This window comes from Trichechus manatus, unplaced genomic scaffold (assembly GCF_000243295.1).
Source record: "Trichechus manatus latirostris isolate Lorelei unplaced genomic scaffold, TriManLat1.0 scaffold00113, whole genome shotgun sequence".
NCBI classification, from domain to species: Eukaryota; Metazoa; Chordata; class Mammalia; order Sirenia; family Trichechidae; genus Trichechus; species Trichechus manatus.
Genome location: NW_004444049.1, coordinates 7,900,384 through 7,922,343, shown reverse-complemented (window position 1 = coordinate 7,922,343; position 21,960 = coordinate 7,900,384). Strand labels below are relative to the sequence as shown.

Genomic DNA, 21,960 nt, shown 5'->3' with positions numbered 1-21,960 from the left:
ACTAATCAAAAAAAAAAAAAAAAAAGAAAGAAAGAAAATAGCAATTGTTGTAGAGGTTGTAGGGAGACTGGAACTTTTATGTACTGCTGGTGATAATGTAAAATGGTATAACCACTGTGGAAAATGATATGGCGCCTCCTTAAAAAGCTAGATTAGAAATACCATAGGATCTAGCAATTCCACTTCTAGGAATATATCCTAGAGAAATAAGAGCCATCACACAAATAGACGTATGCACACCCATGTTCATTGCAGCTTTATTCACAATAGCAAAAAGATGGAAACAACCTAAGTACCCATCAACAGATGAATGGATAAACAAATTATGGTACATACACACAGTGGAATACCACACAATAATAAAGAACAAAGATGAATCCATGAAGCATCTCACAGCATGGATGAATCTGGAGGGCATTATGCTGAAAGAAATAAGTCAATCACAAAAGGACAAATATTTTATGAGACCTCTGTTATGAAAACCCAAGAAAAGGTTTTCACACAGAAAAAAATAATTTTTGATGGTTGCTAGGAATGTAGGGGTGGGGAGGAGAAGTCACTAACTAGACAGTAGACAAGTGGTAACTTCTGTGACGGGAAAGACAACATACACGCAATATAGGGGAAGTCAGCACAACTTCATAGACACATCCAAACACCTTAAGGGACTGAGTTACTGTGGCAAAGGGGTGCAGACCATGGTCTCAGGAGATAAGTCAACTGGCATAACATAGTCCATAAAGAAAATCTTCTACATCCTACTTTGGTGAGTAGCATCTGGGGTCATAAAAGTTTGCAAGTTGCCATCTAAGATATACCTATTGGTTGCGTCCAGTATGGAGCAAAGGAGAATGAAGGAAACTAAAGACACAAGGAAAACATTAGCCCAAAGGACTAATGGACCACAGGAAGCACAGCCTCCACTAGCCTGAGCCTAGAAGAACTAGATGGTGCCCGGCTACCACCACCTACCGCTCTGACACGGATCACAATACAGGGTCCTGGACAGAGCAGGTGAAAAATGTAGAAAAAAATTCAAACTCACAAAAAAAGAAAAAAAAAAAAAAAACAGACTTACTGGTGTGACAGAAATTGGAGGAACCACCAAGGCTATGGCCCCTGGACACCCTGCTAACTCAGAACTGAAACCACTCCCAAAGTCCACTTTTCAGCCAAAATTTAGACAGGCTTATAAAACAAACAATAACACATGTGGGGAACGTGCTTCTTAGTTCAATCAAGTATAGGAGACCAAATGAGCAACACCTCCATGTTTGTAATTGGATATTGAATATACAAATCTGTTCTTCAATCTGTTACCAGTAGGTCTTTGACACCAAGTGAAACCAGGCTACAATGTTGGAAATTTTAACATGTTGTAAATGTCCCTTTTCTACCACTTGCATTTAACATAATAGAGAGTGTGTATAGTTTTTAGAACACAAGCAAGCTAAATCTGTACTTGGGTCTCTAGAACCATGCAGTCCAAGGCTAACTCGTGTGAAAGGAACATCCGTGGAACATCCATGGAGCAATGCATCAAAGTAGCCAATGGGTTCTATAATACCCTTCTGCTGTGTCTGTGTTTATAGAATTTGGTCAATCTGATTTTTCTAGAATATGGCATAAAAGAGCCACAACCAGAGAGAAGAATCTATAGAAAGATCTCGAAGAAAGGAATTTGTTTAATGTAGGGTAGGAATAGGAAAGGGGTTGTTATTGATGATGGGTAAAGAGCCACTGATAAACAGTTACTTTAACAACAACCATAATCCTACAACTAATATACCCAATAGTGAAAGACTCAAAGCATTCTACATAAGATCAGAAACAAGGCAAGTATATCAGCTCTTAACATTTTCATTTACAATAGTACCAAAGGTCTTAGCTACAGCCAGAAAAAGGATAAAGGGCAAAATCTGGGAAAGTAATAAGTAAAATTATCCATACTAGCATATGACATGATAATAGATGAACTGATCAAGGTAGCAGGATGAAAGATCAATCATACACGAGTTAACCGCACTTCTGTATACCACCAATAAGTAATTGGAAACTAAATTTATAATAAACAATTCTATAGCATGAAAAACTAATTAGGAATAAATATAACATAAAAAATGCATCACTTTTCTTATAAGCTACAAAGCTAAAAAAGGGAAATGAAAGAAAACCTAAATTAATAGAGTGACACATCATGTTCATAGATCAGAAAATCCGATTTGTGAAAATGGCATTCTTACCCACACTGATCTATACATTCAGTGCAATCTCAATAAATATTCTCTATAGAATCATTTTCTTAACTTCCAACATTATGAGTAGTTTGTCTGTTTTGGGTCTTTATATAAAAAGAATTACATAGTATGTGAACATTTGTTTTGGGCTTGTCCTGCTCGACATAAGGGTATCATATTTATTTATATTACTGCATGTAATTCTTCGTTTCCTTTGCTGTATAGTATTCCATTATGTGAATATTCTGCATCTTATTTATCTGTTCTATTTTTCATGGACTTTTAGATGTCTCCAGTTTTGGGATGTTATGAATAGTTGAGTGTGCTATCTCAAAAATATCATTTTAACCATGCACTTCCTCTGCACATAATCCTTTTGGGTTTCTGATAGAGTTCAAAATCTTATGTTAGTATATCGGATCCCTCTCAACGTCAGGTAATTCTCCACTGTCCTGTTCTGCCAGTGATTCTTCTCCCCATTTCTACCACATTAGGCTCCATTAAATTTATCTCTCTACATGGTCTCATTACACCATCAGAGAGTACTGGGTTACAGCGCTAGCTGAAAGACACACTCCTACCTTGAAATCTTGTGTAAGTTACGTTTACTGTGATGCACTCAAAGTTCACAGTTTTCAGCTGAGACGACAGTTGACATTAAGGTGGTGGATGTAAAGGACACCTCTAGTTCCCCATTTCCCTCATGGGAGACATGCTTGGGTGGTGGCGAGGGTTGTTGGCCTATTTCAGAAGAGGTACCGTCAGGCTCAGGATACCCCAAACTTCTCACACTGCAAACCATGAGAGAAAATATCCTTTGCTGAACTATCTTATCTAGTAACAAAACTTACCTTTAAAAAGCTATTTTGACAAGAACAAAAATCAAGGTTATTAGCATAATTTTTTTTTATACACCATCAATGACACCTTGCCCCACACCCCACAGATTTTATAGAGCAATGCCTACCCAGCAGACTTGGGCAACTATCGCATGATAACCCATCTGCAGATGACCACAAGCATTTAGCTCACAGGGTCCAAGAGGGACGGACCATGACAGACTGGCCAAAGCCTGCAATGCTGTTCTCTATATCTGTGTTTTCAAATAGGCTGAATTCCCTGTCGTGAGACATCTGCCTCTGTTCCCATAGGTAACTCTGTCTCATTTATAAACCACAGGTCATGCACCTCTTCTCAGAACCCTGTCCTGAAACACCTCCAGGTCAGCTGGAAACATCCTCTATCTGACCTCCCGTACACAGCACTCAATGCTGACAAAGCAGCTCTTGCCATGTGACTGTCATTCTCCCTTTCTGTGTCTAGATGCGTGGGCACAAAGTCTTCCCCAGGACAGTGTAATCTGCGATAAAGATTTATTAATGAAAGATAAGCCAATGAAAATACCCCACAGAGAAGAAAGCAGTGATCCAGAGACACTCACCATATATAAGTCCTCCCATCAGCATTCCAAACATGAATAGGAACTGGGCCACTGATTTCAGTGACTGAGATTCACATACCAGGTCCCACTGGAGGACAAGGAAACCAACACTGCAGAACTTCACAACAGCTTGGAACACCTCAGCAGAAACCTGCCACTAACACCTTACCATGAATTGCAAGTTTCAGTGTATCAGGCCCCTTTCTTCAGATCCAGGTTTGCTTTATTGCATTAGCTGACCTTTACCAATCAGCTCTCAGCTTAAGTATAACTTTCCCTAGTAAGGCTCACTTAAACCAGAGGGGTTATATTATTTCATTTTGCACTCAGTACTAAGTGGTTCTCAGTCTTGGCTACACAGTGAGATCAGTACAGGAGCTTTAAAAACTTAGTGATTGACGGATTTTTACCCCCAAGCATCTCTTAAAACTCCTCTGAGGTGCAGTCTGAGCATGAGGTTTTGTCAATCTCCCCGGATGTTTCTACTTTGCAAGTAAGGTTAGCAGTCCTGACCTAGCAGACCATTTTTCATACGTTATATCAATGACTTGTTTAAACATTGGTATCTCCAAGAATAAAAGCACTGTGATAGTAGAGTTTATGACTATTTTTTTTAATTCATTAGTCTGGTTATCTGCACATGCTTGGCATTTAATAGATAAGTAATGGATACTTGATGAAAGAATGAAGAATAAAACTTTCATACTGACTGAGGGCTTGAACATGTTCATTACTTGCGTTATCTCTAAATACCCAGATCACGTATTCAAAGGAGGAAAATGGTGCCTCTTACCTTAGTCACAGTGGTACAAGGGAAGGTGCTTTTATCATACACCCAGCTGCCCACACAGGGCTCTGGGTCTGGCTCACTTGTGTTGAGGGAAGTTTCATTCCAATGAAGGAGCTGCCACTGGGGGTGGAGGAAGCGACGGCACTTCTCTGGCTTCAGGTTCAAGTCGAGTGGGATGGAGATTCTCAGGAGGGAATTAGGGCTGAAGATTCCAGTGCCATTATCAGAGATAGTGTCATTGTCAAGGATATGGACCCAGCAGCGATGATCAGGGATGGCGGCAGAGAAGCTCTCCAATGGAATATGCATTTGCACTATGACATTAGTGACAAGAAGGAAAACCATCTGAAAGATCTGAAATCTCCCCTGGCCACCAGCTTGATGCAGGATGCCCTGGAATCCCATTGAGGTTGAATTCGTGATCCCTGAGAAGAGGCAAAATGACGCTATGGAGATAAGTTCAAAGGGAGAAAATGTCTCTTTTTAGTAAGTCACACTAGGTTAGTGTTGATGTTGACACTCCTTTCTCCTCAGTGAGCCGAATGTCACCACTGAAGCAGAGCAGTGGAAGCAGCTTCTTCAAGTTGTTTTGGGATCAAGCATCCAGCTCTTTTCAGAGGTAATAATTTAGCAGAGATACTTTAAGTTGTTTCAGTTAAATCTGTTTAAAGATCCACTCTGTGAAAATCTTTGTCCTCAGAAACACTCAGTTGTCAGTATTGGACTTTGGTCTGCAAAAACTTCCTAAACAAATTAAGATAAAGTTGCAGTTGATGTGCAGAAATTTCCCAAAACATACATTGTTGCACCAAAAAAAGCCAACTATTTTGTGATTTTTCCTTGGAAAGAACAGAATGTAAGTGTTTTTCTTGTTTAATACTGAATTTTGATTATGAAAGTTAATGAAAACTATCCTGAGTTAAATTTAAACAAGCGGAATGTGGTATAATCACTCATTTATAGCATCATACACTATTTTAGTTCAAATCATACCAGGAATCTACATTGATATAAGGTCAGTGTGATGGGGAAAGGGTTGGTAGAGGTGCAGGGAAGAGAGGGAGGCCAGTGCTAAGGGTTTATTTTTTCCAGTTTATTGATTATTTGTCTCTCCTTTATGATAATCTTTTCTGTGCCAGTTCTTGGACTAGACCAACGTGTAAGACAAGGTCTATAAGGGTTTTATAGTCCAGTAAGTAAGGGAAAGGCACATAATTACACTTTGATGTTTAAGATACATAAATAGCATATGCACAGTGTGCTGTGGAATAATTGTAGAGAAAATAAAGGAAAAATGTCATCTTGGTTAACACTAAATCTTCCATTAAAAATTTTTTTACAGTGTTATTCAGATATAATTCACACACCATGCAATTTAACCTGTGAAAGTGTACAATTATGTGGGTTTAGTTTATCACAAATTGTGCATTCACGGTTGTTGCTGTCATGTGCCATCGAGTCTATTTTGACTCATAGCAAGTCCATGTGACAGAGCAGAGCTGCCCAACACGGTTTTCTAAGTTGTAATCTTTACAGGGGCAGATCACCAGGTCTTTCTCCCGTGCAGCCACTAGGTGAGTTCTAATCACCAACCTTTCAGTTACCAGCCGAGCACTTAAACGTTGTATCACCAGGGCACCTGGTGCAACCGTTACCACTATCTAATTACAGAAAATTTTGATCACCACAAAAACAAATCTGTACACATTAGCAGTCACTCCTCATTTCCCATTCCCTAGCCCTTGGCAACCATAATCTACTTTCTGCCTGTACAGATTTCCCTCGTGTGTTTCATGTAAATAAAATCATAAATATTTTGTCCTTTGTGTCTGGCTTTCACTTAACATCATGTTTTCAACGTTCTTCCATGTTGTAGCAAGTATCAGAATTTCATTCCTTTTCATGGCTGAAAAATTCTCCATTGCATGAATACACTGCATTTTTGTTCATTCATTCATCAGTGGATGGACATTTGGTGTATTTCCACTTTTGGGCTATTATGAATTATACTACTATAACCATTTGTGTACCCATCTTTGTGTGAACATAAGTTTCAAATTCTCTTGGGTATCTAGGAAAGAAATAGCTGGGACATTTTATGTTTATGCTTAACACTTTGGGGATCTGGCAAACTTTTTGTCATGGTGGCTGCACCATTTTTCATTCCCACTAGCAATGTATGAAAGTTTTACTTTTCCCACAATCCTGCCAACACTTGTGATTATCTGTGTTTTTTTTTTTTTTTTTTTAATACTCATACCCTGGCTTAGGCAAACAGATAACACACTGAACTGGTAACCTAAAGTCTGGAGGTTTGAGTCCATCTAGAGGTGCCTCAAAAAACAGGCATAGAAATTTACATCTGACAAATCAGCCATTGAAAATCCCATGGAGCACAGTTCTATTCTGACACCCAAGACTTCACCATGAGTTGAACTCAACTTGATGCAACTGTTAGAGTGTGAGGAGCCATACATTGATAGGAAACTTCCAGAAGTTCAAGCTGAATTCAGAAGAGGAGATGTGGTCTTAGGCTCGGTTCTCTAGAGAAGCAAAACCAGTAATGTGTGCATATATATTTATATATATATATAAAGAGAGATTTATACCAAGGAAATGGTTCACAGGGTTTTTAGAGGCTGTAAGACCCAAGTCCATGAGTCAGGAAAGAGAATTCTCCCAATTCACATAGCTGCAGGGGCTGGGGAACCCAAGATCGGCAGGCTGGAGAGCAGTGTTGTTAGCCTGTGAAGATCGACGATCGGCAGCCAAGACTGCTGGCAAGCTGCTAGCCCAACTCCCAAGAACCAGAGGCCAGATGAACAGGAGCCAGCTGTAGGATCCTGAATGAGCAAAAGCCCCGGCAAAGCAAGCAGGAAGGAAGTAGGCAGAGGAGGGCGTGGAGATGAAGGCTGACGGGGCAATGAGCGATCATGGGCCCAACCCCTGCGGGTACCACTCAGCAGAGTCCATCATGGGGGTCAACACTTATCAAATTTCAGCAGGGAAGTAATCACAACATGATACTACTGCCAAAACACTGAGAATCATGGCCCAGCCAAGTTGACACACAATCTTAACCATTACAAGGTGGAAAGAGAGATATCATTGGTGTTGTTAGATGGATCCTCGCTGAAAACAGAGAAAACCAGAAAGATATTCCCCTGTGCTTTATCAACTACACAAATGCATTTTAAACAAATTATGGGTAACACTGCAAAGAATGAAAATTTCAGAACACTTAATTGTGCTCAGGTGGAACCTCTACATGGATCAAGGGATAGTCATTCATACAGAATAGGGGGTTATGTGTGGTTCAAAATAAGAAAAGGAGTACAGCAGGGTTGTATCCTTTCACCTTACTTGTTCAGTCTGTATGTTCAACAAACAATGTGGCATCAGGATTGAAGGAAGACTTATTAACAACCTGTGGTATTCAGATGGCAGAACCTTGCTTGCCAAAAGTGAAGATGACACAAAGCACTTATGATAAAGGTCAAACACTACAGCCATCAGTATGCATTATACCTAAACATGAAGAAAACTTTCCTTACAAGTGGACCAACAAACATCATGATAAATGGAGGAAAAAATTTAAGTTCATTCTACTTGGATCAGCAATCAATGTCCATGGAAGCAGCCATCAAGAAATCAAACTATATATTGCATTGGGGATATCTGCTGCATAAGACATCTTTAAAGTTTTAAAAAGCTAATATGTAAATTTTGATGACTAAGGTGCATCTGACCAGAGCCATGGTCTTTTTGATTGCCTTATATGCATAGGAAATTTGGATAATGAGAAAAGGTGACAGAAGAAGAATTGATAGGTTTGAACTGTGGTTTCAGCAAAGAATACTGAATATACCATGGACTTCGAAAAGATGAAATAAATCAATCTTAGAAGAAGTACAACCAGAAAGTTCCTTAGAAGCAAGGATGGCAAGACTTTGACTCTCTTACTTTGGACATGTCACCAGGAAAGACCAATTGCTAGAAAAAGACGCCATGTTTGGTAAAGTAGAGGGCCAGTGAAAACAACAGAAACCCTCAATGTGATGTATTGACACAAGAGCACAACAATGGACTCCAACATGCCAATGATGGTGAAGGTGGTACAGGGCTGGGCAATGTTTGTCCTGTGAGGTAGGAGTCCATATTCATTATTTGCATGTGGATAGTCAGTTTTTTCAGTGCCATTTGTTGAAAAGACTTTTCTTTCCACCAATGAATTTTCCTGACTTGGCCAAAAATCATTTGGCCATAAATATTAGGGTTTACTTCTTGACTCTCATTTCTATTCCTTGATCTCTATGTCTATCCTTATAGCAGAACCACACTGTCTTGATTACTGTGGCTCGTAGTTTTGAAAGAAATCATTGACCAGGGATGTTCTGTTTTAAGGTTGTTCTGAGTATTTTAGGTCTCTTGCATTTTCATATGAACACTGAAGAAAACTTGTCAACTTCTGCAGACATCTGTTGGGATTTTGAATGTGTAGATCAATTTGGGCAGTGTTGTCATCTTAACAATATTACTTCTAATCCAAGAAAATGAGATGCCTAACAAATTATTTGGATCTTTAATTTTTTAAACAATTTTTATAGTTTTTGGTGTACAAATTTTACACTTCTTTTATTAAAAATATTCTAAATATTTTATTATTTTTGATGCCATTGTAAATATTATTGGTTTCTTGATTTCATTTTGGATTGCTTATTGCTAGTGCTTAGAAGCACAATTGATTTTTGTAATTTATCTTGTATTCTGCAATGTTGCTGAACTCATTAGTTCTAATAGATTTTTAGTTGATAAACAGTGTTACTTCTTCCTATCTAATCTAGATGCCTTTAATTTCTTTTACTTACCCAGTTTCCCTCACTAGACCCAGCACAATGTTGAACAGAAGTGGCAAGAGTGGACATCTCTGCATTCTTCCTGAACTTTGGGTGAAGAAATAGGTCTTTCACCATTTTGTATGATTCGTTCATTTTTTTTCATTTTTTTCTCTTTCTGTTCTTCGTGTTTCATAATCTCTGTTTCTCTAGTTTCAAATTTGCTGATAATTCTGCAATTAAATCTACTGTTGAGCACCTTAGTGAATTTAACCCTCAAGATACTGTGGTTTTTAACTCCCAAATTTCCATAGGGTTCTTTTTAAAATCTCTCTTTATTGATGTTCTTTGTATGTTATGCCTTTCTTTAAATTCTTAGGCACGTTGTACAAATGGTGTGGTGAGGGCATCTAACCTCCTCTAACTTTACAAGAAAGAGAGAGAATTACCTCTGCTTTGTTTAATAATTCATTGCAATGGCCACACGGAACTCACAGACCATACTCGCAGTTATGGGTTTTATTAGGGAAATAACAGGTTACAATTAGGTCAGGAATGACTCAGGATATAGTTCTTTGGTCTGGACAGCTTTTCAGCCATGCCCACAGGTAAGCCTTTCCCTCAGCCCCTGCACTCCTGGGACCCTGGGGGTGGTCTCTGCCCTGCTCTGGCAAGTGTTACAAAGCTCTTTAGCTCTGCCAATAAGTGCCTGGGGCACCCCATTCTACCAGGAAGCCTCCTGCCCAAAAGTGCTGAGCTCTCCTGCTCTGTGGGTTGGCAAGCTTAGCTCCGCTGACAAATGCCCAGAGGCACCCTGCTCCATTAGGAACCCTCCTGCCTGAAGGCACTCAGCTCTCTCACTCTGTGGGTTGGCACATCCTCTGTAACAGCCTTGCTCTATGGCAGGGAATCCCACCTTGCCTTCGAGGCTGGTCTCCTTGTTCTGCTACTGCCGTTTCTCTGCCACCCACTTCTCGCCATCTTGCACCATCGCCGGTGTTTTCTGTCTCCTAAGTCTAGGAGGTTCTCAGTGCAGGGACCCCAGGTCCAAAGGACATGGTCTGCTCCTGTCTCTTCTTCTTGGTGGTAGTGAGGTCCCCCCTTTCCGCCTCTGGGATGGCTCATTTTAAGCCTAGCAGGATGGGAAAATTGACCACTTCCCTCATTAGAGTTCCATATACCTTATTTGTATGGTGTCATTCCCACAAGTGTGCAATGCACCTTATTTACATTATTACTAAGCTTTCCAATCTTCTTGGTGGACCATAAAACCGTTGCTGTTGAGTGGATTCCAACTCATACCGACCCTATAGGACAGAGTAGAACTGCCCCATAGGGTTTCCGAGGAGCACCTGGTGGATTCGAACTACCAACCTTTTGGTTTGCCGTAGCTCTTAATCACTATGCCACCAGGGTTTCCTTGGTGGGCCATAAGAACCTTATTTGCAGAGTCACACCCAATCATTTGGTGGGAGTTACAAGACCCTGATGAGAAAGGTCATATAAAAGCGATGCATTGCACTGCATGTGTTCTTTGAACATATTTAAAATCATTAATTGGAAGTCTTTGTCTGCTAAGTCTAAACCTGGGAAAATTTGTTGCAACCATAATTATCTAACTTTAGAACATTTTAATAATCCCCAAAAGAAACACTCTTCTCAATAACTTGCTATCCTGATTCTATCAGCCCAACCGTTGGTAACCATAAATAAGGTTTCAACCTCTTTGAATTATGAATTATCCTATTAAGAGAAATTAACCATCTTAGGAACTCCCTCTAATTTTGATTTGGTGTCTGTCATTAATTGTGAAACATTCTCAGTCATTTTTACTTCAAATATTTCTTCTTCTTTCTTCTTTCCTTTCCTTTCTTCCAGTATTCTCATAGATGCATGTTATAACTTTTACAGTTGTTCCACAGTTCTTGGATATTCCATTCCATGTTTTTCTTTTTCTCTTTGAATTTCATTTTGGGAGGTGGTTTCTACTGATATATCTTCAAGCTCACTGACTCTTTCCTTGACCCTGGCTAGAGTATGGGTGAGCCCATCAGAGGCATTTATCATTTCTATTACAGTGTTTTTGATTCCTAGCACTTTTAAAATTCTTTCTTAGAGTTTTAATCTCTCTGCTTACATTACTCATCTGTTGTCCAGTTTTTCTGTTAGAGCCCTTATCCTATTATTAATAGTTATTTTAAGTTCCTGGTCTGAAAATTCTAATTTCTCTGACATATCTGTGTCTGTTTCGATGCTTGCTTTATTTCTCCAGATTATGTTTTTTCTTGCCTTTCAGCATGCTTTGGAAATTTTTTGTCAAAAGCCAGGCATAATATACCAGGTAATAGGACTTTAGGTAAATAAGCCTTTATTATAGTAGTTTCCCTTGATTAGTGGTCTTTGTTACAGAGATCAGAAGGAAGAACAGAAGGCTCTGGTTCTGACTGTATCCCAGAATGGTTACTGCATTGCAGTGAGTTGCTATTATATGGCCCTTGTAGCCATGGTCTTGTAACCCCCACAAAATGATTGGGTGGTACTATGCAGATAGGGTGCTTGTGGCCCACCAAGGGGACTGGACAGCCTGCTAATGCAAATAAAGTGCATGGATCCCTCCTAGGGAATTGGTTAGTTTTGCCATCCTACTAGGCTTAAAAGGAGCTAATCCCAGAGGTTGAAGGGGACCTCACTATCATCAAGAAGAAGAGGGGGAGCAGAGCACACCCTTTGGACCCAGGGTTCCTGAGAACCTGCTAGATCCTGGAGATAGAGAGTTGTAACACTAAAGACGGTATGAGACGGAAGCAGCACGGGACTGACAGGCTAGGCTCACTGACCCACAGAGCAAGACAGCTGAGCACTTTTGGGCAGGAGGCTTCCTCGTGGACTGGGGTGCCTCCAGGCACTTACTAGGTGAGCTAAAGAGTTTTGTAACACTTTCCTAAGCAGGAAGGAAATCAGGCCGAGAGCCAAGGCCAACAGCCAAGGGCTCAAGGCCAAGACAGACGCCTGCCTGTGGGCATATTGAGAAAAAGCTGTCCTGATCAAAGAAGTTGTTTGAGTTGTTTCTGTTACTCCCAAGTTGATCCTGATCCTGAACTGTAACCTGTCACTTCCCTAATAAATCTCATAATCATGAGTATAGTTTGTGAGTTCTGTGTGGACAGGCAAGCAGAGAAGTAGAGAGTGCCATGGGAGGGACATCTGGGGTCAGAATTGGTAAAAAGGTTGAAGAGTGGAGGCATGTCTGACCTCTACCTCATAGGAGTCAGCTTTGGGCTGATGCTGATGGTGATTCTCTCTCTTCCCCCTGAAGTCAGACCAGAAAGTCTGACACTATGCCATTTTTACAGTTACTTTTACCTCCCCCTGCTGGAAGCAAGAATTTTTCTTTGACCTTCACAGCGAAAATCTGGTTGGGCTCCTGGAGGTAAAACTCACCCTCCAGAAGATTTAGACCCTAGAATTTTTTAAATCTTAAGTGAGTCCACACTGAGTCTCCAGCAATTCTTTAATTATAGTTTAAGTGCTCTTGCCAGTACTGTCTTCAACAGCTTTTTCTGCTGGACTTTTGCTCTATGTATGCTGTGATTGTATCATCCTTCCTCTCCAGTTTTGGGGGCAGTGATTTTCCCATTTATTATATGCATTTTGCTAAGAATACCTTCCTAAAAGTTACCAGCTCTATAGAGTTGTACTTTATGTGTTAAACTACTGTTGCATTATAGGGGATATAGCCATATCAGATAACCAGTGTCAAAATAACAGTTGTGAAATTTGAGGCAAAGGAATCAGGAAATTCCTGGAGAGAAAGTTAAAACATTTGTCAAAATAGTTATTAGAAAATATGGAAATATCCCAAATATTAATTTATAAATCAAAACTGTGATCCTATGGAACAAGTTTTGAGAAAAAATCCGTTGTCAATGAGTCAATTCCTATTCGTCGTGACTCATCGGACAGAGTAGAACTGCCCCCATAGGGTTTCCAAGGAGCAGCTGGTGAATTTGAACTGCCAACCTTTATGGTTAGCAGTGGTAGTTCTTAACCACTGCACCATCAGGGCTCAAATTTTGGAATAGAAGTAAAATTTCTTTAAGACCACAAATAATCATTTTCACCAGTTCTCACCACTGAAAGATTTGTTGGATATGATAATACTGTGAATGGGAAAACAATTCAGGACAGAAATACACTCGCAAGTAAGTTGATCTGAATTTAGGACCTACAACTGCAAAATAAACCACAGAGTCATGTCAAATGGACAAAAAAAAAAAAAAAACACAGAATGCTCTGAAAAAATGGCAATCAACAAATACAAGAGGGCAGCAGAGTAAAGGCAGCTAAAAAAAAATCTACATAGTCTGGCACATTAAAATGTTTTACGGCATTAAAAAAGAAAGAAAATTTAAAAGCAACAGAAAAACAGGCAACTTACTGAAAACCCTGCATGGCAGATTCAGTTTGCAAACGTCATTCCGATGTTTGCCATGGACAATAAAGCTGCCTTCTCACCATGAGAGTGTATGTGGTGGTAGAGGTCTTCCTGACTCTCTTTCTCGTACACAAAGTGTCAACCTAGATGTCTGTGGAGCAGGTTACAGACGAGGCACTATTCTCTGGAGAGGACCAGACCATGGAGTTTCCACTGGTTAGGGAACAACCCAGCTTTAGTATTCTAGAAACTCTGCAAGTGCAGGATTATGACAGTGGAGAACTTTGACTGCATCCTCTACTTTGCACCATTCTCTTTTCCTGTATTTACAGAATCTTCCCAATCTTCTAATAGTTCAGGGACTGTTAAAAACATACACATGAGGCAGTGGTGGTTCAGTGGTAGAATTCTCGTCTTCCATGTGAGAGACCTGGGTTCAATTCCCAGCCCATGCACCTCAGGCACAGTCACCACTCACCCATCAATGGAGGCTTGCATTATGCTTTGATGTTGAACAGGTTCCAGGGAAGCTTCTAGACTAAAAGAAACTAGGAAGAAAGGCCTATGAAAATTAGCCAGTGAAAACTCTATGGATCACTAGGTCCTTCTCCAAGTGATCTTGGGGGTGGAGACAGACCAGGCATTCAGTGTTTCCTTCCAGCCCATTGTGCATGGGGTCACCATGAGTTGGGCCTCTCCAGGGCAGCTAACAAGAACATACACTTTTCAGCTAGCCTTCAGGTCTTGGTTCTCAAATATGTTCAGGTGTCTGCCTAACTTTCCTTTGGCTCCAGCCTCTTCATAAATCGCCCTCATGGTGGCACCACCAGGCTCTTCTCTGGCTTCATCCTCCAGCCGGACAATCCACTGATCTGGAAGAAAGTATACAATTACGTAGGTTTAGTGATCACAGAATTATGCAACCACTGTTTTTGTTCTTAGGTACCACTGAGTCGATTTCAACTCACAGCAACCCCATGTGACAGAGCATAAGTGTCCCGTAGGGTTTTCTAGGCTGTAATCTTTTTTTTTTAAATTTACATTTGTTTATTGTTCTAACATTTTATTTCGAACATCAAACAATGCACCAAAACATGATCCATTTATCTTAAGAAAACTGTCTTTACCATAACTAAGAGTACTGTACTGATGTTTACAATTAATTTCTGACACCTTAGAAGTTAATAATAACAGAAACAGAGCTAAGATGGTGAAATAGTCAGAAGCATTAAGCCATTCTCTGCAACAAAGACCCATAAAACCACGAAAACAGATACAAATGTCAGTCCTAGAACCCTGAACCTTAAATGAAGGGATACAGTATTAGATCAGAAATCACTGAAAAGAGAAACTGATAAAAAATGATGAATAACTAGAAATACGGAGTGGAGGTTCCCAACCAACTGGCAGGACACAGCATGGCCATCTTAGAATAAAGCTAACAACCCCATGCGAAGAACGCAGAAAGACACTTTCACAGAATACCCAATAGGAGATAGAGGTATGGTGCAGACATACCAGAGCTAATTAAGATGACGTTTGCTGGCTGCAGCTCAAGGAGGTGACTAGACACTGTCACGCACTAACCATAGGAGTATGCTCCTAAAACTCACACCCCTCTGGGTGTGCAGACCAACAGGAGGCAGCTGCAGGATACTGCACAGGCAAAAACCAGAATGTCTGCTTATATTCGGATGCAGGCCACACACCCAAGGAAACTCCCTTTCAACTGATTGGCTACTCACAGCAGATCCCATCATGGGGGTAATCACATATCAAGTCTCAAGAGGGCGGTGATCACAACATTATACTACTGCCAAAACACTGAGAATCATGGCCCAGCCAAGTTGACACACAATCATAACCATCACAAATGGGCTCCAGCATAATAACAATTGTGAGGATGGCACAGGACTGGGCAATGTTTCGTTCTGTTGTACAAAGGGTCGCTATGAGTCAGAACCCACTGGACAGCACCTAACAACAGCAACACAACAAGAACCTCCTAAACTGTGAGAAAATAAATTTCTGTTTGGTAAAGCCACCCATTCAAGTTATTTTTGTTATAGCAGAACTGGATAACTAAGAGGAAACCCTAGTGGCGTACAGGTTAAGACCTGTGGCTGCTAACCAAGAGATCGGCAGTTTGAATCCACCAGGTGCTCCTTGGAAACCCTATGGGGCAGTTCTACTCTGTCTGATAGGATTGCTATGAGTTGGAATAGACTCGATGTCAACGGGTTTGGTATGGTAGATAACTAAGACAGTACCCACTGAAGCCACATTTGATTTTTTTTAAGATCATTAAAAAATGGATGGTATGGCAAAAATAACTACCATCTTGGGTCACTTAACATCCATGATGTATTCTGTGAAATAGGATGTTATGTGATTTGGCTGTTGTGCGAACACCATATTATATACAGGTAGTCCCTGGGTTATGAACTTCTGACTTACATACAGCCCATAATTATGAACCAACCCCTGTAAAGCTTATTATATTGAAAATTCAAGGTGCATACAGTGGTTCTTAATAACAAACTGGTGCTACTTTGCAATATGTATCAAAACATTATTATTAGTACTGTATTATTATGTAAAAGATGTTTTAGTCTATCTAGAAGTGTTTCTTCAATGTTTTTTATGCATATAAAGATACACTACATACTATATACTAAGACAAACATTTGACTAACTGATGTTAGATACAAACTGTACCTAACTGTTCTGACTTAAGTACAAATTTGACTTAAAGACAGGTTTAGGAACAGAACTCGTTCATAATCCAGGGACTACCTGTATAACCTTATGTGACCACGGATGTATATGTGGCCAGATGTTGCCCAAACAGACATTAAGCAGTGCATGACAGCATTTTAAAACTTTGGCTACTAAATCAAATTGTATAAGACCATGTTCTGATCAAATCTAACACACTTTTGGGCCAGATTTAGCCTTCCAGGCAAGTTTAAGACCTTCATTCTGATGTCTTTCTTTTTTCCTTTAAAAGCTCTTTCCTGCTTCTCAGCTTCATGTTCACAATGCTAGTTATGACCCGTTAGTGAATCAACTGAATTTATGGTCTTAGTCCTGTTTTTACCTAAATCTAACAGACTGACACATCCTGCTCAGATAGTCTTTCTAATTTAAAGCTGCTCCAAATTATATCTATGCAAATATCAATTTTTTGGTTATTCCAGTATAGGGGTTGGGGTGGCCAAGTAAATAATGCACAATTCCTCTGTCCAAATCACAGACAACTGAGAGATAGATGCGGTGATCAGACGATAGATTGTGTCTTAGTTATCTAGTGCTGCTATCACAGAAATACCACAAATGGCTGGCTTTAACGAATGGAAATTTATTTTCTCAGGGTTTAGGAGGCTAGAAGTCTGAAGTCAGGGTGCTGGCTGTAGGGGAAGGCTCTCTCTGTGTCAGCTCTGGAGGATGGTCCTTGTCTCTTTTAGCTTCTGCTCTTGGATGATCTTCATGTAGCTTAGCATCTCTCTTCCCCCCATCTCTGCTCTGCTGGCTTGTTTAATCTCTTTTATATCTCAGAGAGATTGACTCAAGATACAACCTACACTAATCCTGCCTCATTAACATAACAAAGATAATCCATTCCCAAATGGAATTATTACCTCAGGCATAGAGGTTAGGATTTACAACACATATTTTGGGAGGACATAATTCAATCCATAACACACGGAGATCAAAATTTATATTTTTACTACTGTGAAGACTGGCTTTAAATCAGTGGCAACAATAGCTTTGCTATCACTTCATCCCAGGACTGTACTTGCTTAATAGTCATAGGTTTTCCTGGCAGGAGAAGAGCCTACCCTGCTAAATATATGGCATGGCCCAGAGAATGCAGTCTCTCTCCAAAGATGTACTAGAACTATTATGAAAATGTAGAGTGAGTGGTATGAGTAGGCCCATTGTGTTCTCCCAGACTTAATAATCAACACAGTCCTTCATGGGCCACCTAGGGTATGTAGAGAGGGCCAGGGAGTGTTCATATTCAAAGTCCCTGGACATGGAAACATGAAGATTAGAGATAAAACGCTCCCCCTACCTGCAGTTTTCTTAGGTAACTTCTTTTTGGTTGATTTTATGAGGTCCACCTTGTTTCGGTCAGCCCCTAGGCAGATCCTGCTTTCCAGCCTTAAGGCAGACCCTTCTGCATCTTCTGATCAATACTCTTTCCTGCTTTGCTCATTATAGTTAGTTGTTTCTGACTCATTGATGTAACTATGGTCTCATCTGTCTGCTCAAATCTCCATATATTCCAAACACCCTCATGTTCTTTCGACACCTCTGCTCTGCTTTGCTCTATTCTCTCTTCCTATCCCACTGTGACTTGTCCAGTCTGTTTCCTTCTTTATCTCTATTCTGGTATTTCTGAAACCCTAGAACTCATGATCCACAGAGATCCAGTCTGAGTTATATGCTTTCTTAGAAGCACCCTAATTCCAAGGCTCATTTCCCCACAAAACCACATGAGAAAAGTATTAAATGGAGACTGAATCTTTAGAAAGTCAGTTATAACACACTTACGTGGTTGTGACTTAGTAATTATGAGAGACCAGTACAAAATTCTCTACTGAATCTTTTCAGCTTTCTGCTACATTCACCAAACTTCAAAGTTTTCCCAACTCCTCTGCAATAATAAATTTTAATCTGTAAATAACATAAATAAATTTTAATTAAAAAAAATCTTAACTTCCTCTATCTCTGATCACATTCTCAAACATCTTCTGAAAGCTCTCTGAATTAATATGCTTTTCTTCCTTTACGGGTTCTGAAATTTCATGTTTCAGCTTCTAAATGCATTCCACCTTCCATCTGTTCCTTCTACCATTCCTCCTTTTCTTGCCTCATTTTTCGTTCCTTTTTTCCCTTCCTTTCTTCCTTCATTTCAAATTTGTTACATGACTATTAGTGACAGATTCTGTGACAGAGTGGGGGAAAAATATCCACAGCCTCTGTCTTCAGGAAGGTCATATTCAGACAGGTAAATGGGCTTGATAAAGTCTCTCAGAAGTAAAGCAAGAGTCAAATGGGAACACTGAGGAGGGAGCTCTAACCTAGATTGCGGTGATGGAGGCATCAAATACTTCTGGTGTCTTTGCTGTTAGTTGCTGTCCAGTTGGCACTGATTTATGGTGACTCCATGTGAAACAAAACAAAATGTTCTGCAGAATCTTCATGATCATTAGCATATTGGAGTCCATTGTTGTGGCTGATTGTTGTGCTTTCTGATCTAGGGGGCTCATTCATCTTCCAGCACTGTATCAGACAATATTGTCATCCATAGGGTTTTCATTGGCTAATTTTCAGATAGATCACCAGACCTTTCTCCCTAGAATGTCTTAGTCTGCAAGTTCCACTGAAACCTGTCCACCATGGTTTAACCTTGCTGATATTTGAAACACTAGTGGCATAGCTTCCAGTGTCGTAGCAACACATAAGTCACCAAAGTACAACAAACTGCGAGACAGGTGGTAGTCTTGGAGGTAGTAATATCTAAAATGGGTCTTAGAGAATAAGTTGGAAATAGCCAGGTTTAAGGAGGGCAGGGATATGATGAAATTTGCAGTGAAGAGAAGTCTGAATGACTGAAGAGGAACAAGGCCAGTGGTGTGCTGGTAAATGCTTAACAACCAGCTTCCCAGGAAAAAAATTGAAAGCCCTGATTTATGTTAATTGTCAAATTCTCTTCTGTGAATACTACCATCATAGTTGATGTCAAGATACAATCATGATGGCAATGGGCTCTCAAATAATTAAAATATTTAACAAATGGGTCTTGTGAACCTATACCAGCTGACTGCAGTACAACACTGGGCGGGCAAGGCTTGAGACAGGAGGCTCTTTCATGATTTTCACCACGTTATGGCGTTGTGATACTTTTTTTAAACGAATAGCATGTGAAAATTAAGGAGAAAGATTCATAAAACAAGTGAAGCTCCAGTATGCTCCCAGTAGAATATAGGCCTCCTGTACCCTAGTTTCCAGAGGTAGACACAACTCTATGTGTTAGCACCTGTGCTGAGTAAGGACTCCACCAGATAGGTGAAGCTCCATACGTTCCTATAAATGACCTGATGGCCCCTTTCTAAATACTTTTGGAAACTCAACTCACATCTCTGTGTGCTCGCCAGGAATGAATGACCAATACAAAACAATCCCAGCTAACTTTTACTTTGGCATTGGATGGAATTGAATGCCAGTCTCACAGGCACTGCATCCCTCATCTGGCCCGTGCTGGAACCCCTTCTTACTACACCACCCATGACAATGGTCCATGGCCATAGGTTCCTGGTGTCGGAATCAGGAAGGAGATGCTGCCATGACTCCTCTCTTCCAAAAGCAAAATTAAATATCCTGCTGCTCTGGCTGGAGCTGCAAACTGAAAGGGCACTCTTGATTTTGTAGGATTTGTCAGTTAGAGTGGCTTTTCATTCCTCTCAATTCTCTTCATCGTTGAAATTTCCAAATGGATTTTTACATATTGTTTCATTTATGTAGGAGGGAAGAGAACGGAGCTAGTGTTATTTGAATAGTTAATAAGTGCCAGAGCTGTGCTACATAGATTCCACATGCACATTTTTTATCTCCTGTATAGCCTACAAAGCCTTCTGAGAGCCAGCATTGTTTTTTTTCTCCTCTTCATGTACCTCACCCTCTCTTTCTTCTAATACTCCTCTTCTTCTTCTCCCTCCTCTTTATACTCATCCTCTTCTTCCTTCTTCCTCTCCTCTCCTTCTTCTATATGACAAGAAGTTAAGGCTCAGAGATGTTCAGTTGTCTTCTTCATGAAAACAACTACCAAGTGGCATAGCCATAGTATACCACCAAGTTGTAATTAGGACTGGGTATAAATCATACTACACCAAGATCTCACTGCTTTTGCCCTCACATTATTTCTAGGCATCTCATTCATGGAGAAACATATTCCAGGATTTGTCTAGAAGAAGCTGAGCCAAGAACCAAAGTAAAGGCTCTCATGAAATTTTCCTCCCTTCTGAGATAAAATGTTTTGCTACCAAGGACAACCAGCTGAGAACCAAGCTGAGTTCCAAATCTTTCATGCCCAGCTGGTATAATCCAACTAACTCATCATGTGGTTTTACTTCCTGATCTGAATCTCTAACCTGTGCACCCTTTTTGATGTCCTGCAGCCATCTCTGGTCCCTATTTAAAATGTCCTAGTCACTGCATAATTTCCCTGAGGCTCCTTTAACTCCCTAATTTGCTGATCATACCACTTTCCCACCTGTAAATGCATGTTTCATATTTATATTTTCCATTATGAAAATAAACCCATTACTGCGAGTCAATTCCCATTCATAGTGACCCTATAGGACAGAGTAGAAGTACTCCACAGGGTTTCCAAGCAGCACCTGGTGGATTCGAACTGCTGACCTTTCGGTTAGCAGCTGAACTCTTAATTTTCCACTACACAGAAAGGAAATTTGTCTCTTTTGTCCTCTTTTGGGTGCTCAGTGATCCTCCCAAAGACTAACACTTTGGTGGCCACTGATAAAGATACGTTGCTGCTGTTGTTGCAGGTTTTGAGATGCACCATGCAGGAGGAGCTGGAGGCAGCACAGAACAAACCTTCTGTGTGTGATTTATTCCACACACCCACCCTGCATAAACGATCTGCCTCACATTTTTTGTGAGGTAGGCTTTGCACAGTGCATGAGGAATGTTAAAATAGCAAGCCTATTTCTGATTTTAAAGGATACAAGAATGTTGTGGGGGACAGACTTGGAGACAAATGATGAGAATATACAAAATAATTACTATGTTTGGAGTTAGTCAAAGGGCTATGAAAAGACTCAGAGGAAATAATTATACAATGAGGAGTTAAGTATGTCACATCATCCTACAAGGTTCACTCATCCCAGGAGACTGATGGTGAGAATGTCAACCACAGTCCAGATCTTGGCTTTTAAGTTTCTTCATTGCTTCTTTCCATTTTAATTGAGGTTAAACTTAAAAACAGTAAAGTGTATTAAAAAATATACAGTTCAATGAATATTTCCGTATGTAAATATGGAACCAAAAGCTAGATCAAGACATAGAAACATTCTAACTCCTAGGACGTCCCATCATGTAGCCTCCACAACGTACTCTCCACATTACAAAAAATAAACTTAACAATTCCGTTCTTCATTATCATACAATTTTTGATAACAATTTAAAAATCA

General features: G+C 40.1%; 2 protein-coding genes across 2 annotated transcripts in view; one reads left to right on the top strand and one right to left on the bottom strand.

Annotated features, from left to right (window-relative positions):
• The window catches only part of LOC101359393 (solute carrier family 22 member 9-like), a 95,875-nt gene that overhangs the window by 70,205 nt on the left and 3,710 nt on the right, over positions 1 to 21,960 (top strand). The window lies entirely within an intron of this gene.
• On the bottom strand, positions 3,091 to 4,873 carry LOC101347279 (solute carrier family 22 member 24). Its single transcript, XM_012557638.1, has 3 exons — positions 4,472 to 4,873; positions 3,679 to 3,766; positions 3,091 to 3,098 (listed from the first exon to the last, which is right to left on the bottom strand). The coding sequence occupies exons 1-3, from the start codon at positions 4,871 to 4,873 to the stop codon at positions 3,091 to 3,093; spliced, it is 498 nt and encodes a 165-aa protein (XP_012413092.1).